General features: G+C 45.7%; 1 protein-coding gene across 1 annotated transcript in view; it reads left to right on the top strand.

Annotated features, from left to right (window-relative positions):
- Window positions 1-16,508, top strand: part of LOC140899375 (cholesterol 7-desaturase nvd) — a 47,130-nt gene that overhangs the window by 21,236 nt on the left and 9,386 nt on the right. Inside the window, exons 2-5 of the mRNA XM_073314805.2 lie at window positions 7,092-7,280; window positions 8,570-8,748; window positions 11,140-11,265; window positions 11,624-11,743. Coding sequence (XP_073170906.2) covers window positions 7,092-7,280; window positions 8,570-8,748; window positions 11,140-11,265; window positions 11,624-11,743 — 614 coding nt within the window. The remainder of the gene's footprint in view (window positions 1-7,091; window positions 7,281-8,569; window positions 8,749-11,139; window positions 11,266-11,623; window positions 11,744-16,508) is intronic.

Genomic DNA, 16,508 nt, shown 5'->3' with positions numbered 1-16,508 from the left:
AGGCATAGCTTGCAAGTCACAGGAGGTCATAGTACCGCTCTACTGGGCACTGGTTAGGCCTCAGCTGGAGTACTGTGTCCAATTTTGGTCACCAATGTATAAAAAGGATGTGGAGAAATGGAAAGGATCCAGAGGCGAGCAACAAAGATGATCAAAGGGATGGAATGTAAGCCATATAAGCAAAGGTTGAAGGAACTGGGTATATTTAGTTTGGAAAAGGAGCAGATTAAAGAGGGACACAAGTCTTCAAATACTTGAAAGGCTGCCATAAAACAGATGGAGAAAAGTTGTTCTCTCTTGCCACAGAGGACAGGACAAGAGACAATGGGTTCAAACTACAGCACAGCAGATTTAGATTAAATCCCAGGAAAAACGTCCTAGCTGCAAGAACAGTAGGACAATGGTACAGACGCCAAGGGAGGTTGTGGAAGCTCCTTCACTGGAGGTTTTCATAAAGAGGCTGGAGCCATCTGCCTTGGATGGTTTAGTCACAACAAATCCTGCATCTTGGCAGGGGGCTAGAATAGATGACCTTTGCAGTCCCTTCTAACCCTGTGATTCGATGATTCTACAGGTGTTATGCAAGGACTTATCATGCTACTCCATTTTGAGCACAAGGTGGAGATCCTGCTTCGCAAGCTAGTAAACTGACCTGTTCACACAATGCTCCCTCTGGCATTCTGTCTACTTCACTTCTGATGTAATGCTTTGCAGAGCTCCGTAGTTGTGTATTGGCTCTATCTAAATAAAAATTGCATACATTAAATATTAATAAATGGCTCACGGTTTGCAAAGTGTCCCGAACACACACTGTCACCTGCATAAACAGCAAATCAAAGGTAACTAAGGAGAGGAGTCAGGTCATAGAGCTGTCGTTACAGCACCTGCATGGAAAAGGTAACTGTGTCTGAAGGCTTAACCTTTACCTCCAACGAACGCCTCTGCTGCTTTTCTGATGTGTACAATACAGGCCTCCTTGACTGCTTAGGTTTCCAGTCACTTGTCTCCAGTGGCATTTCTGGTGTTGGTTTGCCAGAGGAGACAGGACTTGAATTTCTTGTGGGCATGGAAGAAAGCTCAGCTTTTTTCCCTTCTCTTGGTCCTTCCCTACTCCGCCCTCCCCACACACAGCCTAGCACAGTTTGCCTCTAAAAGAAAATAAACATAGCTGTTATCTGTCAAAATTATAATCAATAAAAACTGAATTCTGCCAAGCCTTCTTATCCCACTGCAACAGAGCGATCCTTAGCTTTGGGGTTTCAGGCTCCTTGAGGAAAAGTTGTTCTTGGAATCCAGGTTACCTTTGTTGTTCAATTCTGAACTCTTCTGCTGCTTTAAAATCCCAGAGCTTGTTTGGGATAATTCAACCCAGATGACTATATTTTTCATCTGGCAAGCGAGGTGTATGGAACAGTCATATCTCCTAATGGGTTTAGAGTATTGTCACTTACTCATGGTTATTTTTCTATGTGAGTTGCTTCAGAAAAATCTCTTCTAATGCTGGAAGTTGAATACAAGGTGAGTATCAGCAGACAAAGTCTCACTACGATTGTTCTGCCCATCCATGTAGTAAGCGGCATCAATCCAAAGAAGCTTCGTTTTGTTTCCACAGACATCCCCACTGTGGAGTCGGTGACTGTCAGGCCTTGTGGATTCGCTTCTCTGTTTACCATTAGAAAGGAACCAATTTCCTGATACTGGATCAGTGGTATTTACTTCAGCAGAGCCCTTAGAGTTAAGATTACTGTGATTGCTCCATCTCCCTTGGGGTCAGTAGAGGCTGAGAGGCGAGTAGATAACTACTGATCTTTACCTATTTCTGGATTGCCAGGCTAGTACCAATCATTTTAGGGCTCTGGCACTGGAGCGGGGTTAGTTTTGTACTGGGTACTCCTAACTTCAGGGGTTACATGGATTTCCCTCACAAATGCCTTCAACTCCCAGGCCAGAAGTTTGTTCCTTTTATTTCCTCTTGTTTCTGCTGAGAGCATCTGAGTGAGCTTCAACTTGATCTGTTTAATAAGGTATTTTATTTCCCTCTTGTATCATAAAACCAGGAGAAACTTTCTTTGTAACTCTTTGTTCATGTAACTTTCTCGCCTCTTTGCTCAAGCTTTCCCATCCCATTCCTCCTCTCGCTGACCTCTCCTTGACACCTTCCCTGCCTTGGCAATGCCCTTTTAATACTGTAAAAGTCAAAGTAATGAAGTGCAAAACTTCTTCATTGCTGTCTGGATTTGGGGAGTAACTTTAAACATTGCAGACTAACCGTAGGTTCATCAAGCTCACCTCGTAAATGGGAGCAGACTAGTGCTTGTTCCAGCCATGCAGCTTTCAGCTCATTACAGGAGAAAGAGTGCTGAGAGCGGTGCCCCTCTGTGGGCAAAAGAAATAAGCAAAATCTTTATCGTTCGGAGTAGGAGCTCTCCAGCTTCTTCCCGTGGCCTCTCTCAGGCTGCCAGAGCTCTTCTCTGGGTTGTCTCTTCCTGTTCCCACTTGCAGGGATTTGTCCCCTACACTGCAAGCTTCTGGCCTCTCCAGAGGGCAGTGTCCATTGGGTCACTCTCCGCCACTCATTTCCATGCAGGGTTCCCAGGGTATGAGATGGGGAGTAGCGCCAACCACCGTGTCAGCTCTTCCCCTGCTCCTGTGAAGACCATCTGTCTGTACGCAGCCACTGAGAGGGTGAAAAGCAGAGAAGTGTTTTTATAACACAGACTTTCTGGCCTTCAGTGCCCCTGGAAATTGTATTGAATATCCTTCTCTCCAAGACTCTGTTGGAACTGGGGAGGCAAACAGGGTTTTCCTGTCTGTCAGGAAGATTGTTTCATTTTAAATTTAAGAAAAAGTATCTGCTGGTACTAGTTAGATATAACCTGTATCTATTGCTTTCGCTCTCTGTATTCTGTTCAACGTGTACTATTTTCTTAGCCCAGAGAAACATCATACCACAATGAAATATTTCTGTGAAAGACCTCTCTTATCCTCTCTGACTGAAACAGGCAGTTCCCCAAAAGTCAAGGGATTAAGCAGAGATGAGGGAGGCCAGAACTCAAACTCTATCCCCAATCCCACTATAGACTAGAACTAACTTGCCATAAAAAACTGCTGCTGTTTAGTTCGGTCTTGGAAATTCACCACTACAAGTTCAGCAAGTAATTTTGCACTTGGGTACGTTTTTGTTTCTCTGAGGAATGGGAAGGTTAAGTGATTTGTCCAAGATAATATAGCAAACCTTTCTCAGAACTAAGATTGGAACACGGCCCTGTGGTTAATCCACCGTGCCTCTGGGGCAACTCATGCAACTTCCGTCTCAATCTGCCTGTTTGTAGAGTGGGCTAACAATGCTCACTTGGCTCTATCAGACGCTCTGCAGATCTACAGATGAATGCTATCTAGGTGCTAAATCTCTAGAACAAAAGTAATATTCCCATTTTACAGAGGTGGAGACTGAGAGGCTGGTTAATATGGGTGTGTGCACAGCTGCTGGCTTCTGTTTTTGCCGGTGGGTGCTTTCCACGGTCTGGTTTCAATGTGCACCAAGTACAAGTCCTCCCATACAGATCTGCAAGGCTCGGCACTGGTGTCATCAACCCCTCTGAAATATCTGGGGCATCTCCAAGAGACTGAGATGACCCTGTCTTGACTGCCCACAAATACAGGATGATGCCACGTACCAACTCCTTAGCAGATGTTGTTGCAGTACCTGAAACATAAATATGCCGCTGGCTTAGTCTGGAATAATGCTGCTGGGAAGAGGAGAGGCTGCGAGTGGAGCTGGCTGAGACCTCTTCTCTAGCCGCTGTCCATCAAGGGCAACTGCCCCCTGCTCATCACGGGGAGGGCAGGGTATGGGATTCACCACTAATCCTGGACAAATACCTGCTGCCCATAGCTTGCCAGGACCCGACATACTTTCCTGTCTGACAGAGATCAAGCCAGACCAATGTGCGCTCACATTACACAACATGCATACCTATCTGCGTAGTGGTCAGCTTCCTCTGGCTGCAGTTTGGTGCCATCTTATGGCTAAACAGCATACCCAGAGTAATCCCGCCTGTGTTCTTCTATGGCTGCCCTTGCAGTAGAGAAGGGAAAGGAAGCTTCCATTCTGAAATCAGGGTTTTTCCATTAGGACCCTGAGTGTGTACGTAAAGTTATTTTGTATCCACTCCCCCAGCAATGCTGGGACAGTCACTTAGAATGTGTAATTCTTTCATGCATGCCAGCATCCCTAAACAGATGAAAGACTTGTATAACTTTATTTAAAAGATTGCCCCTACTCCCTTTCCTGGGGTGGGTCTAAGACCCCTCAGTTATCCTACACAGACACCTCCCGCATCACCATTTAATTCATTTTCCACTCTAAGCCAATGGCCATATGGGCAGGGGGGACTCCTCTCCAACTATTGTTTTGTGGTTTGTTTTTTCCTTAAAACTAACCTCCCCTTTTCCCAATCAAACTTTACTGCTGTGTGGCTCTCATTCCCCCATCCTATCCCCCATTCCCTCCCACAAAAAGCCCCTCACTTTTATAAACCCAGGACTGGGTACTTGAGATTACACCTTCCTAAACATGAGTTGTATTTGAGTTTGGATTGATCTTCCATGGAAAGTAGTGTGATCCCCTTTGTTAGTGTGTCTTAAAACTAGACTAGACAAAGTCATTAGAGGAACAATTCTGCATTTGCTTCTTGTCCCATCTCTCATTCTCATGGAAGACAACTACCACAGTACAGGTCCATCCAATCTATAACCTACATGGTCAATTCCAACCAAACTTGATCAAAATATTGTTTATAATAAATTAAACATCTCCCTTGAGTGAAAATGAGCATGGTAAATGTGTAAAGGCCATGATTAAAGTTAGTTAAAAATTTCTGTGAACTTTTAAAAATGAAAATACCTTCTTGACCAATTTTTTTTCCCATCAAATAAAAGGCCTTTGAAACTGAACAAAACAATTACATTTCTTTAGGAACTTTTTGTGAATATGTATGTAACCCTTCTGCCCATCAGAGTTGGCAGCAACAAGGGCCGGGTTCAGTATCTAGGGGATCCATTCCAATAACACAATGCAAAACCAGCTCGAGCCCCCACCCAATGACCTGGGACAAATATATACCACCCCCGCTGGGCGCCTCCAAGAGGCGATACTTCCCCTCTCGCAAGCACAGAGTCTGAGTGTAGCAAAAGCCTTTTAATAACAGAAAGAAACAATGTGGCATTATGTTGGGGAAACACCACCAACAGGATCCATAACACAACCCATGAGCAAAAATCCCACCCCAAGCAAATTGGGGCGTGTCCTTTCCCTTTGGTTCTTGAGTCCAGCAACTCAAATCACCCAAAGTCCCAAAAGTCCAGCGACCCAAAAGTCTCTGTCCCTGGTCAGGGCAGCCTCAGAGTTCAAAAATTTATCTGCAGAGTTTTACCTCCCAACCTGGGTGGAGATGGGGGGGAGGGGAGAGTAGGGGCACCTTAAATGGTCTAAAGCTGATGGCCCCACCTCTCCATGGGGCTCCGCTCTGCCAGCCACCCCATGGGCTGCTCTAGGCATCCAACAAAATGCTCTGCTCCACCAGCCGCTCTGCTCTGCTCTGCTCTGCTCGCCGTCCCACAAACTGCTCCGCCATATGTCTTCAGGCTCCCCCACTACTTAACACAACACTCAGTGATTTCAGCTCTCGGTCAGTTTAGCTCTTTTGTGATTTCAGCTTGTAGTAGGGGAGCCTCAGTGCTGGTGCACCATTAGCCCAAAGCGAATTCAGCTCAGCAGCCTGTAACTAGACTCCTAATAGAATCAAAATTAGCTCTGATGATATTCTACAGTGGAGAGAGAAGGAAGTGCAATTAGCATGTAAGACCCTCACCAGGGGACCCAGACTACCAGATATTAATACCTATCCCCAACCTCTCTCAATTCACAGAGTTTTGGAACCCATGTCCCTTGCCTAGCGAGTGCTATTTAGTTGATGGCGAGTCCCTCCATCATAACAAAAGGCCAAGTGCAGTTCCACTGTCCTTGATTCCCATAATCAGGGTAATAACAATTTATTCTTCCTGCCCCAATAACAGAGACACTGGGGATCCCACAGCAGCCAAAGTGACCATTTGGGCAGCTATGGCCTCATTCTAGGTGGGGTGGGTGTGCCTATGCAAATGAGATCAGCCCCTGAAGTTCTTTTCCACAACTTGCCACACCTCACCACCAGATGTCAGGGTGGAGCTCATTCTGACTCTGCTTACATGTATATGTGTGTTTAAACCAGCTTTTAAATCATGATGGCCCGGAGGATCTGCTTCTCAGGAATTTTATCTACTAAGGCTTGCTTCTGTGGCTTATGCCAAACTGGGATTTCCCTCGATTTTGGGCCACCTGTACATACCTCACATCAGACATTAGCTTTTAGACTCAAAATAGCTGTAGAACTGGTTGGCTTCAGCACTCCGAAGGTTATGCAGGTTCACTGTAAACTGCAATATGAAACTGGAGACAAGTTAATAAAGGATTATACTGAACATCTGCAATGCTGGCCTGGTCTCCTAATGACATCCTGAAAATGACCCTTTTGACATTGGGACAGAAAGGTGAGCTCTGATTCTCTGGATAGCAATGGGCAGATGTGCTCCTGTAGGTCAATAGGACCAAGTATGGAGTCTGTCTTACCATCTGGGATACTTCTTGATACTTCTTAAGATGTTGACAGATGTAAGACAGTTATACAATTCTCCAAAAATGCCAACCATTCTAGACCACAGTGGGCTGACTGGATAGTCTTTTCTCAAAGCCTTTATGGACTGTCTTGACAGGAAAACAGCTTAGTTCAGCTTCATTAACTGTTTATAACTCTCTTGCTCTCCTTCTCCGAGAGAACTGGAATGGGAGCTGCTTGGATGGAAACCTCCTTGCTTATATCACAGGCTGGGTGATCTGATGTGCTCCACCTCTTGCATAAACTCCTGCAAACAACGCTTTACAGTTCTGAAAATATTATAAGGGATACAGCAACTGGTGTATTGACCAAACCCTTAAAATGAGATCACTCTGTTACCAGCCTAACCACGTATTTTTGTACCTCTACATGCAGGGGAACAGGTTGCTGTATTCCGTGCTCTGGATGGACAAGTGTATGTAGTCGATGCCTACTGCCCACACCTGGGTGCGAACCTTGCTGCTGGCGGCCGCGTGATGGGGAACTGTATCGAGTGCCCATTTCATGGGTGGCAGTTTCGGGGAGAAGACGGAAAATGCACTACAATCCCATATGCTGAAAAAGGTGATTCTCCGCTTTCTCCTCCCCCTGCCCATGACTCTGCAATCAAGACCTTGTGGCAGTGGCAATGCCCTGTCTGTTCGGACACAGAACACGCTTTCCTAAGGAAATATCACCCTGGAAACATCCACATGGACAGGTATCAAAATATAACTGTCAATGCGGAATCATCATCAGACAGGTGTGCTTCGCTTGGGGTCCCTCAGGGATTTACGCCATTCAACATTTTTATTAGTGACCTGAAAAAAACATAAAATCCTCACTGATAAATTTTGCAGATGACACAAAAATTGTGGGGGTGATGAATAATGAAGCGGCCAGGTGTCTGATACAGAGCCAGCTGGTAAACTGGGTGAAAGCAACCAATATGTGTTTCTGGACATTTTTCTAAAAGCTCTGCTCTAGGAATTATTTTGGTGCAGGTCTCTGGACTGTTATACAGGAGGTCAGACTAGATGATCACAGTGGTCCCTTCTGGCCTTGCGATGTATGACTCTATGAAGGACACGATATTGTGAGATGTTCATATGGTTTGAGTTGACCTCAAGTACAAAAATGATTCTGTGTATAATTTTATAAGAACACTATTTAACTCCTCAAATTGAGGGGGCTCATTGACATGAATTATTTTATTTATTTAACTAAACTTGAATGAATGATATAGTACATTGAGGCCTTTGCATAGGTTTCATAACTTCAGATTTAATTTTAATCAGGTTTATTTTTAAAAAGAGAAATATAATTAATGTAAATTTTCAAAAACCCAATTAAACATTTTTAGAAGCCCATCAATTTTTATCCACTCCAGTTTGGGCCCCCGAGGGTACATCTACACTGCCGCTTAGAGCAAGCCTCCGAGCCCAGGTACACAGACTCATGGTAGCGGGGCTTAAGCTAGCATGTTAAAAATAGCAGTGTGGACATTGTGGCTTGGGGAAGCTACCCAGGTCCAAAGGTTCCTGATCACCTGGGTCCAAGCTCAAGTGGCTAGCCCATGCCACAATGTCCACTCTGCAAGTCTGTCTGCCTGGGCTCACTCCCAGCTGCAATGTAGCTGTACCTTCAGACTGACCTTGGAGAACATGAACCACAAAACCATCATTCTGCATTGTTCTGTAAGAGCTTTCAGCTCCTCTACAACCAGTACAAGGGATGCTGTGCAGCACTAATGTCTTTTGTTAGGACTCTGCCTCTCTGTGCTCATGGCTGCAGCTCAGGGCCAAGTGAACCTAGGACACAGTATTAGACTTGGCACCATCTGCTCTGCACTAACCTCTTTCTCCCCTCCGCAGTGCCAGACTTTGCAAAGATCAAAACATGGCCCTCGTGTGAAATAAACGGAATCATTCTTGTCTGGTATCACTGTGATGGTGTAGACCCAGAGTGGGCTGTCCCAGAGCAGGAAGAGATCACCTCCAAGGAGTGGGTGTATCGTGGCCACACAGAGCATTTTGTCAATGCACACATTCAGGTAGGAGACTTCTGCTATGTCCGGTCAGGCTCTGGGTAATGCTGCAGGTTTTTGTGCTCTGGAAATTGTGCCCTACCTGAAGCAGATGGGGGCTCCAGCTCTGCCAATCACTGGCATGAGCACTGTAGTTTACAGCTTTGAAACTGTGACTCTTACATGCTTAAGAAAGGGAAGGAGCTGGTAAAACACTGAGCAAATGGTCTTAGCTCCATGTCACCTGTTTCCTCCTGGAGCCCAGTGCAGGCAAAACTCCCCTTGGCTTCAGTAGAAGCTATGCCTGGATGCACGAGCCAGTCACTCCATTATAACAGCTAGAGCAGCCATGTGGATGTGACTGGAGTTGTTAAAAGAAACTCAAGGGAGTTAGGCACCCAAATGAATACCAAGGCGATGTGTGCCCAACTCCTTAAGGCTCCTCTGAAAATCTCAACCCAGAGCAAGACTTGACCATTTCCCTTCTTCTATTAAATGGCACTTGGAAAAACACACAAGCCCTTGGTGTGACAGTTTCCTATCTCAGGTGGTCCAATTCACATGGCCATAAAACATTTATACAGCCTGTCACTAAGCTTTATCTCTTGGAAATACACTGCCTGCCTTGTTTCTTAACTGGAACTATCAGTAACTCTTTTCAGATGACTGGTGTCAGTGACTCTCGTGGCATATGCCCAGGACAAGTCAATGGAAAGAACAGCCTTCATTATGGAGACTCCATTTTGCTGTTCTGTAGTTAAACTCTAGTTGGCCTCTGCAATTAAAGCAGGAATTCAAGCGCTTTGTTATGTACAGAGAATGCAGCATAAGCTCCCCAAACGTAGGGAATGTACTCTCTGAATATAGAAAGGACAATCTGAGAATTGACAAGTGAATCTGTTAATTTAGTTTGATTTAAAAATGAGTTGATCATAAAAGGATCCTTTAAGAAATGTACACCTACTGGCAAGAGGTTTCTCTTCTGAATGATCCTAAATCCTGAATAACACAGATGCTTCAAACTTCCCGTAGTTAAAACTCACTGAAATTTTGTGCTTACAATAGATTTGAAGAGACTTTAATGGCTGATAACTCTTTTGCTATTAATCTTCATAAAAGTTTTTTCTTCAGCTGGAGCTGACAAATGTTCTGCTACATAGAATTCCACACAGAACTGTCTCTCTCAGAATGGCTGCCACTTCCCATTGCTCTCCATGGAAATGAGGCCACAGCCAGCTCTTAGCAAAAATGGTGATTAGCAAGGTTCTTACTGGAAACAATGGGAGGCAGTGGCCACTTTGAAAGAAGGCATCTTAACTGAGAGTTGTTAGGCCTCTGTCTTACTGAGAACAAGTAGAGATGGCAGCAGTTTTCAATAAGGGGAATTCTTTGAGTTTCTCTGAAGACTTTTTATGAACCAGCCTCTGCTAACACTTCTATTTATGAAAATTAATGGCCAAAATTACTGTTAATCCAAAGCATTTCTTTCCCAAAGCTACCTGGTGTCCACTCAAGAGAGACATGGAAACTGGGGAGTGTGTGCATGAAAATATGAAGCATAATGTGAGCTTTGGCGCAGGGTGTGCCCGGGAATATAGGGGGGCAAGAGGAAGGGAGAATTTGGGAGAGGAACGCTGGGGTGTACACCCTGTTGGCTTTGCACTGCTCTGCAATTGCAAATCAACTCTACATTCTGCTTACTTGACTCATATATTCAGGCTGCTGTGTGCTACTCCAGAGTGGGTTAAAGCAGCTGTCAAATATTAGCTTGTTACAAGTTTTTGCTAAAGAGACACTCAGTGACCTCAAACTGATTGGTAACAATTGTTAAATCTACTCTGGGAGCACACATGCTAAAATACTTTGCTCACAATAATATGGTCAGTGTGGTGCTGCGATAGGGTGGAGCATGTGTCCTCACTGCATTTCCAGACCTTAACATGTTTGGGTTTCTTTCAGCTTAACCTCAGCTCTGCCTTTATCAGGTTCATGATGCTCGGTTTTAGGACAACTGCAACATCCCAGTAAAAATTTTCCCTAAATTACTAATAGACAACATAAAGATGGAGTTAAGATTGCTTGTATATTTGGAATTGTTGTGATTACTGCTACTGAAGAGCTAAATGCTGTACGCCCTGCTAGTCTGTGCTAAGACACCCCATTGTTACCCACATGTCTGGCTCATCCCTCCGTTATGTCTTATCTTTTATATATTGAACTCTCTGGGGTAGGGACTGTCACTGTCATGTCTGTACAGTGCTTGGTGCTGTGGGGTTCAACCTCACTGAGGTCTCCGGATGTTGCTGCAGCGTCACTGTAAAGATATAGTGCTTGTATCTCAATGTCCAGCTAACTTGGAACAAATTAACTTGTATTGATGGTGTCTGTCTGGTAACAGTTAGTGCTCCCCACCTGCAGGAAATCCCTGAAAATGCTGCAGACTTTGCTCATCTAACTTTTCTGCACGAACCAGTTTTCATGAGTGGAGTTGACCTGAGATACACACACTCCAAGCTGTGGGAGTCTGTGAAGCACTGCTGGAAGGTAAAAGGATCAACATAATACATTTATTACCTCTGAGTCACTGCATTGACTTGCAAATCCAGTTCAACCTTTCCTTTGCTTCAGAGTTTTCCATAAATTTTCGCCTCTCTCTCCTCTCACACACCCTTATGGTCGGCTTGAGCGCCCTTTTCCCATCTTGCACTCACTGGGCCTCAACCCTTCAGGCATGCTTTCTTGTATGAAGCCTCTTTAGAAATATGACCAGCCTCTTCCCTTTCCACCTTCACTTCAGATATTCTACAACATGCTCAAACTACAATGGTCCTACCTCATATGTCTTGTTTTGTACTTTTCCCCATGTCTCTAGACTGAGTCACTTCTTCTCAATCTCTTTTAGGCTGAATGGCAGCCAGAGCCAGAACCCAACAAGCACTGTTCCCAGTTAGTGGTTAAACACAGTCTAACAGTGTTTGGAAAGCACTTCTCCTTGATGGATTTCACAGTTAGAGCCAGACAGGTAGGTAACACACTTCACAAAACAGTACTCACAAGTACCAGGAACAAAGGAAGTTCTAGTGATTAAAGAGCACAATGAAGTGTATTCTGGGCTCTCTCACAAACTTGCTTAGGTTTTACCTAAGTAATTTGACTTCCCTGTGCCACAGTTACATGTCTGCAAAAAGAGGTAAGCTGGGTGCAAGCAAACATTATGCATTTTCATACATATCTCCACGGGCAGAAGAAGACCCAGGGGAGCTGATACATATAGAGCACTCTGTCCGGAGGATTGAAGATGCAAAGCATTAGCAACACCAGGAGCAGAAACAGCCCTAGAGTGACTGGGTTTGTTTCTGTCTAAAAACTTAGGGAAGAAATTGACGGTTTGCATGGACAGTGGGGAAGTTCCACAGGACTGAAGAGAAGCTAATATGCCAATATTTAGAAAGGGTAAATGGGATGACCTGAGTAATGATAGGCCAGGCAGGCTGACATAGATCCTTGGCAAAATAATCGAGTGGCTAATATGGGATTTGATTAATAAAGCATTAACGGATGGGAATAAATACCAGTCAACATGAGTTTATGGAAAATAGATCCTGTCTAACTTGTTTGTTTTTAATGAGATTACAAGTTTGGTTGATAAGTGTTGCTTTAAAGCCTTTCACTTGGTACTATGTGACATTTTGATTAAGAAATTGCAATGATACAAAATCAGCATGGCACAAATGAGAAAGCTAGGTCTCAGATGTAATTTAAATGGGGAATCCTCATCAAACGGGTGTGTTTCTAGTGTGGCCCCACAGGAATTGGTTCCTAGCCCTACTCTTTAACATTTTTATCAGTGACCTGGAAGAAATCATAATTACTGATAAAGTTTGCACAAGACACAAACATTGGAGTGGTAATTAGTGAAGAGGACAGATCTCGGATCTAAATCGCCTGGCAAGCTGGACACAAGCAAAAAATATGCACTTTAATACCACCAAAAGTCGGCCACTCTTACAGGATGGGAGACTCTATCCTGGGAAGCAGTGGTTCTAGAAAAGATTTGGGGGTGTTGGTGGATAATCAGCTGAACATGCGCTCCCAGTCTGACACTGGGCTAATCTGATCCTTGGATAGCTAAACAGGGAAATCTCAAGGAGGAGCAGAGAGGTCATTTTACCTCTGTATGTGGCACTGGTGTGACTGCTGCTGGAATCCTGCGTCCAGTTCTGGTGCCCACAGCTCAAGGCCTTCAGTAAGTTGGAGAGAGTTCAGAAAAGAGCCATGTGAATGGTTAAAGGATTAGAAAACATGCGTGTAGTAAGAACGGATGGGAGCTCTGGCGGCCGGGCCTGGCCCGGAGGGGAGGGGCAGAACAATGTGGATAATTGAGGTGGGGCTGGGATGGAAATAATGAGAATTTGAGATCTGAGGCAAAGCGGGAAGCCCCGCACCAGACACGCTGTTAGGGAGCCCACAAGAGTGGGGCCAAAATCACCTTCCTCAATACAGTTGGGAGAGCTGGCAACACTGGCTGTTGCCCACGCACACACTGGGGTGGGGGGAGGGGTAGGACAAAAATCAAAGCCAACCAAACAACTCAATGTAAATGTTTTTTATTAAAAAAAAACAAAACAAATCTCATCTCTTGGGGGTGCGACTCATGATTTGGGACTAGTTGGGGCTGGCCAGACTGCTTCCAGTCTTACCAGCTAGTCCAGCTACACTGCCCAGGCTTCACTAATTGCAGCGCTCTACAGCTTACATTTTGTCTTGGTAGAGTCACTCGTTAGAGGCTCCTGTTCCATTGCAAACAGGCTCTATACACCCCCAGAGTTTGGGTGCAGACCTTCCTTAGTGGCAGCAACGGCACCCTCGGAAGAGCCAGCTGCTGATTAAAATGTTTGGCTCATATTCTTACTCCTCTTAGGAGGCCTTGCTGAAGGGACTTTTCCTGTTGGGCAGCAGAGGAATGCGCAAAGTGTGTGGTGAATGAGCTGTGGAGTCATCTCCATCGAAGGAAGGGCGAGGAGAGCCTTGCAGTAGGGACTCTCTGATGACCCTGACTAGACTGAGAAACAAACTTTTTAATCAAACGCTAACCAATGTTAAGACAAGTGGCTATACACACCACCTGGCACCTCCTGCAGAAAAGAGGATCAAAAAGGGGCTAACACCCTTGCCAAATGCTGCTCATGTCTTAGCCCTGGTCTACACTAGGACTTTAGGTCGAATTTAGCAGCATTAAATCGATGTAAACCTGCACCCGTCCACACGATGAAGCCCTTTATTTCGACTTAAAGGGGTCTTAAAATCGATTTCCGTACTCCACCCCTGACAAGTGGATTAGCGCTTAAATCGGCCTTGCCGGGTCGAATTTGGGGTACTGTGGACACAATTCGACGGTATTGGCCTCCGGGAGCTATCCCAGAGTGCTCCATTGTGACCGCTCTGGACAGCACTCTCAACTCAGATGCACTGGCCAGGTAGACAGGAAAAGAACTGCGAACTTTTGAATCTCATTTCCCGTTTGGCCAGCGTGGCAAGCTGCAGGTGACCATGCAGAGCTCATCAGCACAGGTGACCATGATGGAGTCCCAGAATCGCAAAAGAGCTCCAGCATGGACCGAACGGGAGGTACGGGATCTGATCGCTCTATGGGGAGAGGAATCCGTGCTATCAGAACTCCGTTCCAGTTTTCGAAATGCCAAAACCTTTGTCAAAAATCTCCCAGGGCATGAAGCACAGAGGCCATAACAGGGATCCGAAGCAATGCCGCGTGAAACTGAAGGAGCTGAGGCAAGCCTACCAGAAAACCAGAGGGGCGAACGGCCGCTCTGGGTCAGAGCCCCAAACATGCCGCTTCTATGATGAGCTGCATGCCATTTTAGGGGGTTCAGCCACCACTACCCCAGCCGTGTTGTTTGACTCCTTCAATGGAGATGGAGGCAATACGGAAGCAGGTTTTGGGGACGAAGAAGATGATGATGAGGAGGAGGTTGTAGATAGCTCACAGCAAGCAAGCGGAGAAACCGGTTTTCCCGACAGCCAGGAACTGTTTCTCACCCTGAACCTGGAGCCAGTACCCCCCGAACCCACCCAAGGCTGCCTCCTGGACCCAGCAGGTGGAGAAGGGACCTCCGGTGAGTGTACCTTTTAAAATACTATACGTGGTTTAAAAGCAAGCATGTGAAAGGATTAATTTGCCCTGGCATTCGCGGCTCTCCTGGATGTACTCCCAAAGCCTTTGCAAAAGGTTTCTGGGGAGGAGGGGCAGCCTTATTGCGTCCTTCATGGTAGGACACTTTACCACCCCAGGCCAGTAACACGTATTCGGGAATCATTGTACAACAAAGCATTGCAGTGTATGTTTGCTGGCGTTCAAACAACATCTGTTCTTTATCTCTCTGTGTTATCCTCAGGAGAGTGAGATATAATTCATGGTCTCCTGGTTGAAATAGGGTGCTTTTCTTCAGGGGTCATTCAGAGGAGCCCATTCCTGCTGAGCTGTTTGCCTGTGGCTGAACAGAAATGTTCCCCGCTGTTAGCCACGGGGAGGGGAGAGGGTTGAGGGGGTAGCCACGCAGTGGGGGGAGGCAAAATGCGACCTTGTAACGAAAGCACATGTGCTATGTATGTAATGTTAACAGCAAGGTTTACCCTGAAAGACTAACCAGTTTATCTGAGCATGAGCTTTCGTGAGCTACAGCTCACTTCATCGGATGCATACCGTGGAAACTGCAGAAGACATTATATACACACAGAGACCATGAAACAATACCTCCTCCCACCCCACTGTCCTGCTGGTAATAGCTTATCCAAAGTGACCACTCTCCCTACAATGCAAGGTAGCCTATTTCCCCTTGTTTTTTCCTACCCCCGCCCCCCCCCCCCCCAGACGTTCTGGTTAAACTTGGATTTAAACTTGGAGAGTGGTCAGTTTGGATGAGCTATTGCCAGCAGGAGAGTGAGTTTGTGTGTGTGTGTGTTTCCGGGGGGGGGGGGGTGAGAAAGCCTGGATTTGTGCTGGAAATGGCCCACCTTGATTATCATGCACATTGTAGGGAGAATGGTCACTTTGGATAAGCTATTACCAGCAGGAGAGTGAGTTTGTGTGTGGGGTTTTTGGCGAGGGGTGAGGGGGTGAGAGAACCTGGATTTGTGCAGGAAATGGCCCATCTTGATTATCATACACATTGTGAAGAGAGTGGTCACTTTGGATGGGCTATTACCAGCAGGAGAGTGAGTTTGTGTGTGGGGGGGCAGAGGGTGAGAAAACCTGGATTTGTGCTGGAAATGGCCCAACTTGATGATCACTTTAGATAAGCTATTACCAGCAGGAGAGTGAGTTTGTATGTGTATGGGGGTGGGGGGGGGTGAGAAAACCTGGATTTGTGCTGGAAATGGCCCACCTTGATTATCATACACATTGTGAAGAGAGTTGTCACTTTGGATGGGCTATTACCAGCAGGAGAGTGAGTTTGTGTGGGGGGGGGGGGGCGGAGGGTGAGAAAACCTGGATTTGTGCTGGAAATGGCCCAACTTGATGATCACTTTAGATAAGCTATTACCAGCAGGACAGTGGGGTGGGAGGAGGTATTGTTTCATGGTCTCTGTGTGTATATAATGTCTTCTGCAGTTTCCATGGTATGCATCCGATGAAGTGAGCTGTAGCTCACGAAAGCTTATGCTCAAATGAATTGGTTAGTCTCTAAGGTGCCACAAGTCCTCCTTTTCTAGCACGGCTGTTACTCTGAAACCTGAAAGAGTGTAGCCACTGTTTTATAAAATGTGTC

This window comes from Lepidochelys kempii, chromosome 16, assembly GCF_965140285.1.
Source record: "Lepidochelys kempii isolate rLepKem1 chromosome 16, rLepKem1.hap1, whole genome shotgun sequence".
Lineage (NCBI taxonomy): Eukaryota > Metazoa > Chordata > Testudines > Cheloniidae > Lepidochelys > Lepidochelys kempii.
This window is presented reverse-complemented; position numbering and strand designations above follow the sequence as displayed.